General features: G+C 41.6%; 1 protein-coding gene across 1 annotated transcript; it reads left to right on the forward strand.

Annotated features, from left to right (window-relative positions):
* The first annotated feature begins 2,365 nt into the window (after positions 1-2,365).
* Positions 2,366-8,273, forward strand: LOC121381887 (cGMP-specific 3',5'-cyclic phosphodiesterase-like). The gene is made up of 2 exons (XM_041511283.1): positions 2,366-4,549; positions 7,023-8,273. The coding sequence occupies exons 1-2, from the start codon at positions 2,476-2,478 to the stop codon at positions 7,475-7,477; spliced, it is 2,529 nt and encodes an 842-aa protein (XP_041367217.1). The 5' UTR covers positions 2,366-2,475; the 3' UTR covers positions 7,478-8,273.
* Positions 8,274-9,713: the final 1,440 nt, after the last annotated feature.

Below are 9,713 nucleotides of genomic sequence, written 5' to 3' on the forward strand. Positions count from 1 at the left end.
TCAGGCTGCAGTTGCTCTCTAGCAGGCGGTCCCTTCTCCCACCCACTCCAACCCTTTTCTGTCCTGGGTGGCACCTGTGCCCATGGCAGACGTGTGCTAAATCAGCTTGCTCTGAATGTGCACGTTAAGCCCTATGACCTGACCTGCTACTGGATCAATATTTGTAATGATGAATTTTACTTGTACAAAGTTAAAGTTTGTTTTTTATTTAACGACGCCACTAGAGCACATTGATTTTTTTATCTTATCATCGGCTGTTGGATGTCAAATATATGGTTATTCTGACACTGTTTTTTTTAGAGGAAACCCGCTGTCGCTACATAGGTTACTCTTTAACGACAGGCAGCAAGGGATCTTTTATTTGCACTTCCCACAGGCAGGATAGCAAAAACCATGACCTTTGTTGAACCAGTTATGGATCACTGATCGGTGCAAGTGGTTTACACCTACCAACTGAACCTTGTGGACCACTCACTCGGGGTTTGGAGTCGGTATCTGGATTAAAAATCCCATGCCTCGACTGGGATCCGAACCCAGTACCTACCAGCCTGTAGACCGATGGCCTAACCACGACGCCACTGAGGCCGGTTTTACTTGTACAAAGAAAGAAAGAAGTGTTTTATTTAACGACGCACTCAACACATTTTATTTACGGTTATATGGCGTCAGACATATGGTTAAGGACAACACAGATTTTGAGAGGAAACCCGCTGTCGCCACTACATGGGCTACTCTTCCGATTGGCAGCAAGGGATCTTTTATTTGCGCTTCCCGCAGGCAGGATAGCACAAACCATGGCCTTTGTTGAACCAGTTATGGATCACTGGTCGGTGCAAGTGGTGTACACCTACCAATTGAACCTTGTGGACCACTCACTCAGGGTTTGGAGTCGGTATCTGTATTAAAAATCCCATGCCTCGACTGGGATCCGAACCCAGTACCTACCAGCCTGTAGACTGATGGCCTAACCACGACGCCACTGAGGCCGGTTTTACTTATACAATGCAGAAAAATGCATTTAAGAACATTATAGTTTTTTCAATTTTCCAGGACGCCATGATCCCGAACCTCCTTTGAAAATCTCAATCAATTCCCTCCCGATATGTTCACTTACTTACACCTACTGTTTTGACATAATTGTTCTGAAACTTGGTACAATGATCCTTTGGGGCACCTTCCAAAAACAGACAAATATTTAGAAAACTTCTGAATATTTATTAAATTGTTTTTTAAATTTAAAGTGAAAATTTGAAAGTCTATCTATCTTCTAGATCGGATTGTTCTGAAACGCGGCATTTTATGATTCTCTGCGGTAGTCTTTACAAACTAATATCTAGAGAGATATTTTGGAAATTTAGAATTTTATAACTTTTATTAAATTAATATATATATATATATATATATATATATATATATATATATATATATATAGAGAGAGAGAGAGAGAGAGAGAGAGAGAGAGAGAGAGAGAGAGAGAGAGAGAGAGAGAGAGAGAGAGAGAGGCAGACAGACAGACAGACAGACAGACAGACACACACACATTTAACATTGATAAATCTTCTCCTAGAGTTTTGATTGTATAGTTCTGAAACTGAGTATAAGTATTCCCAAGGTCAGTCTTCACAAACTAATAGAGATATATTTCGGAAATTTATAATTTTAAGTTTTATAAAATTAAAAAAAAATGTAATTGAAATTTAACATTGAAAATTTTAAAATCTATACTCTTCTAGAGTTGTGATCGAATAGTTCTGAAACTTGGTACTATGATTCTCTGGTATATTCTTCGCAAACTAATGGAAATATATTTTTAAATTTTTAAATTTAATAAACATTAGGGTTGTTTTTTATTTTTTTAAATTTAAATTAAATGGGGTTTGTTTGTTTGTTATTGTGGGTTTTTTTTTTTTACAAATTAATGAATTTACTACTACTGACAAAATTGAAGCCGATAGGCCTTTTATTTAATGACTAGTGAAAATAAAATTGCAATATAACTGGCCAAATGTTTGTAGTTTTTGAAGTCAGAGAATCCATGTTAATAACTATTTCACAGTACATCCATAACTGTTGGTTAACACGGGCGTAGGAAGGTGCCAAAAGGTGTGTGTGTGTGGGGGTGGGGTGGGGGGGGGGGGGGGGGCACACACACGTGCACACACAGCCATCGTTTCTGCTACAACATTGGTTAACAGTTTACTTTCTTATATATTAACAATTTATTTTCAAATTTTGCGTTAAGATCATGTACATTATGTGTATCCCGTCTCTGGCAATAAAATGTTTGTGATTTATGAGTCTGTGGCTGACGTTCGCCGAAACAGGACGAAGTACGTCATAATCTTATGACGTCATGACTTTTTAACTGGACGTTCATTTCAAGATAAGATAGAACTTAGAAAAACTTCAGAAGCAGTCACCCTATAACAACGAAACAATGATGGATAAATATCACTGGCTCCCCTTTTATGCAAAATGTGGATGAAAAAAGCTCTAAATTTAATAAAAGGAAACAAAAAACAGAAAACGAAGCGTTGGCTGGATAAACACCAGAGTTTTCTAAAGGACTATCTAGAGAGTGCACCACAGAGGAGGCTGGATAAACTTGGAGTGTATTTAATAGATACAACGCTGTTTGCAACCAGTATCACAAGCAGTCTTAATATGCTAGACCAACGACACACAGAAGTAAAACGACAGTTACCTCCTATTTCACCAGATGTTTTGAGAGGATCGGATGAAGCTTTCCTATTTATGGAATTGGTTAAAGATATCTCAGATGAGCTGGACGTCGATATGCTATGTCATAAAATTTTACGGAATGTCTCTGTTCTTACCAAGAGTGATAGGGGTAGTCTGTTTCTAGTCAGAGGAACGGGTGATAAAAGGTATTTGGTCCCAAGTTTGTTTGATGTGACGCAAACGACAACATTCGAAGAAAGCGTTGCTTCAGAAAAACCTAACATTCGTATTCCACTTGGAAAGGGTATTGCCGGAGCTGTCGCACAGACCAAAGAAACTATTAATATACCTGAAGCATATAACGATCCAAGATTCAACACAGAAGTGGACATTAAAACTGGGTATCAGACACACAGCGTCCTTTGTATGCCGATTTTGAATAAGGATGGCGAATGTATTGCAGTAGCTGAAATCATTAACAAATGCAGCGGGCCGCCTCACGAGTTTACTCAGAAGGACGTCACCGTGTTTCGTCGCTATCTGATGTTCTGTGGAATTGGACTAACAAATGCCCACTTGTTCGAAATGTCGTTAACGGAATATCGTCGAAATCAGATACTGCTGGATCTGGCGCGACACATCTTTACCGAGCAGACGAACCTGGAGAAACTGATTGAGAAGATTTTGAAGGACGCCAAGAACCTCTCAGGCAGCCAGCGATGCTCAGTGTATCTGTTGCAAAATTTCGAGGAATCGTTCGACGGATATACTGACGTTGGATTTGGTAGACGTGACAAGGTAGACGGTAGGTACGAGAGAGAATACAAAATCGCCGATGCAGTTGTGTTCTCAACCGTGTTTGATTTGGAAACCACAGATGACAGGAACGTTTACACCATCAATACAAAGCCGGAGATGTCTGTAGGTGTCGCCATAGCACGAGATGTCATAGTCTCAAAAAAGGCCACCCACATAGAGCAAATCGAGTTGCAGTCTAAATACGCAACAGCCGATTTCGCAAAGGACAACGATGTTCAAACGTGTATCACGACGGTACCGATTTTCAACAACAAAAAACAGATTATTGGTGTGATTCAACATAAGTTTGCTAAGGATTCGTTCGAAGAAGATCACGAAATGATGATCGAGGCGTTCTCCGTGTTCACCGGTCTCGGCATCCACAACTGCATCATGTACGAGCAGGTGAGCACGCTGATGGCGAAGCAGAAGGTTGCGCTGGAGGTTCTGTCGTACCACGTGGCCGCGCAGCCCGACGAGACGAAGAGCCTTGTCCAGGCGGACATCCAGTCAGCGCAGCACTGGAATCTGTGCTCTTTCACGATGGACGACATTGACCTGGACGAGTTGGAACTGGCCAAGGCGGGCATTCGCATGTTTCTCGAGTCAAAAGTGCTGAGGAAGTTCAAGGTGCCCTATGCCGTCGTCTGCAAGTGGATCCTGAGCGTGAAGAAGAACTACCGCCCGGTGATCTACCACAACTGGCGGCATGCGTTCAACGTCTGCCAGAGCGCGTTCTCCATGCTCTACACGGGCAAGCTGGTCCGGCAGTTCGACGACCTCGAGGTGTTCGCCTTCCTCGTGGCTTGCCTGTGCCACGACCTCGACCACAGGGGCACGAACAACGCGTTCCAGGTGAAGGTGGAGTCGGCGCTGGCGCTCCTATACAGCACGTCGGTGATGGAGAACCACCACTTCAACCAGTGCGTCATGCTGCTGCACAGCGAGGGCAACAACATCTTCGCCTCGCTGTGCTCCACCGACTACAGGACCGTGCTCGGCTACGTGGAGCACTACATCCTGTCAACAGACCTCATGCGCTACTTCGCCAGGAGGGACGAATTCAAAGGTTGGTTGTTGTTTTTTTGTGTGTTTTTTTGCTCTGTGTTACGCAAATTCTTATCTTATCTTATCTTATATCAGGGCCCCATGTTACGAAACGATCACCTTAAGTAATTAACGTTGCCTATATTTATGTTATTGTTGTTCTGTACATAGGTTGATATAACCCAAGGGCTCGAAATAGTGGCCTGAAGAATACCGGTCATTTTTAGACGTAGCAGGTTAAATGGAAATTCATAGAAATTCACCTGCTGAAAGCACCAAAAAGTCGCAGGTCATTTAAAAAAAAAGGCAGATTTACGTACAATAAATTATTATCTCATTTGCTACTTAGCTCCAGATTATATTAGGCCTATATTTTGATTTCATAATGCTCTGAAATACACCTCAAAGGTCCTAATTCTTCAAGCTATTCCAAACCACATGCCATCATATTTCCAGCAGGCTATATTTTTCTAGCAGGACATATTTCTGTTGGCCTACTATTTTACTTCCTATTTCTAGCCCTGAACTTGAAATGCATTTCACATGTACAACTCTTTACAAGCTATAATATCGTGGCCTGAGAATTACAAGGTTCTATCTGCAATTTTTCCAAAAATGAGTTATTCATCCTATCTGATGGAAAAAAAGAGAAAGATTATCTACATAGTAAATTTACACTCCTAGAATATGGTATTTTAAGACACAGTTGTTATATTAAAACTATTGCAAAGACATCTCTATGACTCAGATATGGAAGGTCTGTGTTTAACGGCAATGAAGGTGAAAATCAAATAGTTTTCAACAAATTATTTATTGATCATCCTTGTAAACATTATGAGACACATTGCACAATTATGGGCGGGACGTAGCCCAGTGGCAAAGCGTTCGCTTGATGCGCGGTCGGTCTGGGATCGATCCCCGTCGGTGGGCCCATTGGGCTATTTCTCGTTCCAGCCAGTGCACGACGACTGGTATATCAAAAGCCGTGGTATGTGTTATCCGGTCTGTGGGATGTTGCATATAAAAGATCCCTTGCTGCTAATCGAAAAGACTGGCCCATGGAGTGGCGACAGCGGGTTTCCTCTCTCAACATCTGTGTGGTCCTTGACCATATGTCTGACGCTATATAACCGTAAATAAAATGTGTTAAGTGTGTCGTTAAATAAAACATTTCTTTCCATTGCACAATTACGGTGTATCACCATGTTTGTCAAATCTGTTACAAACTTTGCAGATGGTTTCAGGCCATTTTATTTAGTGCACATGAACTTTTCCCTCGTGAGTAGGTCGGTCTTCATAGGCGAAACAACCAAATCATAGGTACAGTCAACCACTCATATAACACTCAGAAGATGAAATCATATCTCTTCTGACCGTGCCAGTAAATAAATAAATTTGTTTTGTTTAACGACACCACTGGAGCACATTGATTTATTAATCATCAGCTACTGGATGTCAAACATGGTCATTTTGACACAGTCATAGAGAGGAAATCCGCTACATTTTTCCATTAGTAGCAAGGGATCTTTTATATGCACCATCCCACAGACAGGATAGCACATACCACGGCCTTTGATATCTGACCTCGAAAGAGAGAGGGAGATTTACCAAAACAGGATAGCTTTGTAGCGCACACACACACACACACACACAGAGAGAGAGAGAGAGAGAGAGAGAGAGAGAGAGAGAGAGAGAGAGAGAGAGAGAGGAGAGGGGAGGGACAGACAGAGAGAGAGAGAGAGAGGGAGGGAGGGAGTGACGGGCAGAGCGAGAGCGAGAGCGAGCAAGCGAGCGAGAGAGAGAGAGCGAGAGAGAGCGAGCGAGCGAGAGAGAGAGAGAGAGAGAGAGAGAGAGAGAGAGAGAGAGAGAGAGAGAGAGAGAGAGAGGGGAGGGACAGACAGAGAGAGAGAGAGAGGGAGGGAGGGAGTGACGGACAGAGCGAGCGTGAGAGAGAGAGAGAGAGAGAGAGAGAGAGAGAGAGAGAGAGAGAGAGAGAGAGAGAGAGAGAGATATTTACCAAAACAGGATAGCTTTGTATATAACGATGGTCGTACAGGGATTATACTAGCAATTACAATGTTTAGCATGTTAGACGAGTGTAATTTTCATTTGTAATTATTTGCGAATCTACAGTCACCTTGTAATCTGTGATATTTTGCCGTTAATGCAATGCCACCGGGCATTTCGAGACCTGGGGCCTAATGCACTAAACTCTCGCAACTTTGCGATCTCGCAGTGCAATGCTAAAAGACTTGCAAAGAGGATGACAGAGCCTAAGAGACATTTATGAATTAGGCCCCAGATTGACGCAGCTTTCTTAAAGCATTTAAGAGATGGATAGCCTATAAAATACAAACTTCGCTATTTCGAGAATCAAAGACTAATTTGTCTGGAAAACACCGACATGTCGAGCATGTGTTTCGGTCCATCCAACAATCGAAATAACGATGTTTTACTGTACACCATTTGTTTCCCTTCTTCTTCTTCGTTTGCAGAGATCCTCAAAAAGGGCGACAGAAACTTCAAAAAGCCCGAGAGAAAGCAGCTGCTTTCTGCCATGATGATGACCGGCGCAGACCTGTCGGCCATGTACAAACCGTGGAGCATCTGCTTCAGGACGTCCAAGCAGGTGGTGGGCGAGTTCTTCCACCAGGGGGATCTCGAACGCCAGAAACTCGGCATGGACCCGGTGCCCATGATGGACAGGAAGAGGCGGTCCGAAATGCCCCGCCTCCAGATGAACTTCTTCGACTCGGTGTGCTTGCCGCTGTACGATTCCCTCTCCCAGTACGAGCCGCGGCTCCGGCTCCTGTACGAGAGCTGCTCGAGGAACCGCGCCGAGTGGAACAAACTGATCGGCGCCGACATCGACATCGACATCGACATCGACCCTAACGCGCCGTCTTTGTCGACGAGAACGATCCACCCTCTGCCCAAGTTGCCGAGATGAAGACTCGTTCTTAATCCTTATTAATCTTCTGTGGGGAAAGTGAGGAAGATGGGTTTTTTTCCTTCCCCAAAACGGGAAGCAGTCGCATAGAAGAACAGTGGTGACAGGTTCTGTTTGACAAACAAAGAGGAATTGGTGTAGGCTAGGCCAGATCATTGTGGCAAGGCAGACGCGATCAGCAGTAGGAACCACAACTAATTTTGTTCCAAATATATACCTGTATACTGGATCATGATTAAGTTTCACAGAAACAAGAATACCCGACAAAGAGACGCCATTGTAAAATATTTATTAAAAAACAAAAAACAAAACCCCCTCAAACTAACAAACCAAATGAAAACTTTACGACTGCCGTAAAGCATCTGTATTGAATTATTAAAAAAAGACGGAGAGAGAGAGGGGGTGGGAGAAGAAACAATTCCTTTAGTCTTGAAAATAATATTTTACTGTAATATCATGATCATCTAAATTTCACCCCGCTGAGAACGATATTAATAATTCATTAAATTTTGTGAATGTTTGATAAGATGTCAAGAGGGTCGATTTGCAGTTTTGCACTCGGAATCTGTTAGAATCCATTTTGTTATTAAGTAAAAATTTGTGACAGATTCATTGTGGATATTCTTAAATGTAATTTTGTTTTGCGACTGTTCGTTTGCAAGTCCCCCCCCCCCCATGTTTTGCGGGGGGGGGGGGGGCAGGACTCCACCCACTATAAACTTCGCTCGCCAGTCTAGGCCTCCCCCTCCCTGCACGTATACTCAGGGCCGGATTTAGACCGGGGGGGGGGGGGGGGCCTCAACATAGAAATGAAATTACATGACAAATAAAAAAAAATTTAACTAATTTTATAATTATTAAAAAATATTTCATAAAGGAAGTCCTTAGTCTGGGGGCCCAGGGCAACTGCCCCCTTATAAATCCGGCACTGCGTATACTCACCTTTACTATTCACCAACATTAAAATAAGAATAAAGCCTTGAAATATAAGCCCAAACTTATTATTTATGTAACCTGCTATGGAATAATATAATAATATAAAGCATTAATTACTTAAAATTGTTTGTATTGAATACATACACGTTTAGTCTGCACGTGCGTTTTACTGTGTGGATGTGTGTATTTCCTTTCCATTTACTATGTTTCGTGTGAATTACGAATGCCGTAAAACATGTTTTATTTATAAAATAAATAATGTGTAATGTAAAACTGAAGACTGATTAAGTTGGGTTTTTTTTTATATAAATAAATAAATAATTTTTAATGTAAAATTGAACACTGATAACCCACCCCGTACGTATTGGTATGGTTCGCTGTACTGCGGCCACTAAAATAGACTCGCCCGATATTTTTAGAATTTGTATGCTCCCAAATAACGTTATAAAAGGCGAGTTTGATTGATCAATATTTAAATTATTATTTACAGACGAAATGTTACCTGGACATTGGGGACTACGCAGTGTTGTTAGCAATCCGATTAAAATTAGTTCTACTGGTCTAAATAAGGCATTCGTAATTCACATGAAACATATCGTATACCCTTAGGATAATTCGGAATGTTTTCAAATTATTTTTAAATCACTGGCAGGATTCTGCAAGTAAGGTTTTGATTGGTGGACATGAGCTCCAACTGGCTGGTGTTAGATCCACATGTAATAGTGGAGCTAATTTTAATTAGATTGATGTGCACGTGAACGTCTCAATGTACCCGCGAAGAGTACGCAACACAACGTGCTCCTACCGATTGCAAATTCTCATAGGTATTTTTTTTGTTTTTTTTTTGTTTTGCAACCTAAATGCAAATTACGTTAAATTACGCATGCATGAAGATTTGGAAGAGATCGTAAAACAATGAAAATTAATATATAATAAAATTATATCTATTGCAAAATTTTGGGAGGCCCGTTCCCCTGCCACCCCACCCCCCGATCCGCCTCGGACAGATATATTTTATGGAATAAACATATTGCTGATTTGGAATACGTCTTTTTCACTTCAGCAAAGGATTCAAATGCGTTCTTTTATTCTCAGGAGAAAACTGGGATCACATAAGTCATAACAGGGAAATATATTCATATTTTCTCACAGGAAATTCCAATCATACTTGTAATGAAACATTTTAGGTCATCGAGGTGTTTCGTAACTGGCCCAGCATGCCATCTTTGGTGTGATTTGAGAAACGACTTTTTACATCACTTGATGTTTGAAAGTGTACATTTTTATCATAAAAATTAGA

Source organism: Gigantopelta aegis, chromosome 9, assembly GCF_016097555.1.
Source record: "Gigantopelta aegis isolate Gae_Host chromosome 9, Gae_host_genome, whole genome shotgun sequence".
Taxonomy (NCBI): Eukaryota; Metazoa; Mollusca; class Gastropoda; order Neomphalida; family Peltospiridae; genus Gigantopelta; species Gigantopelta aegis.

What these genes read in the sequence shown, in the direction of transcription:
- LOC121381887 (XM_041511283.1), top strand. Translation starts at nt 2,476, where the DNA reads ATGTGGATGAAAAAAGCTCTAAATTTAATAAAAGGAAACAAAAAACAG. An exon ending in CAGGAGGGACGAATTCAAAG is followed by an intron (nt 4,550 to 7,022) that starts GTTGGTTGTTGT and finishes CTTCGTTTGCAG; the next exon opens with AGATCCTCAAAAAGGGCGAC.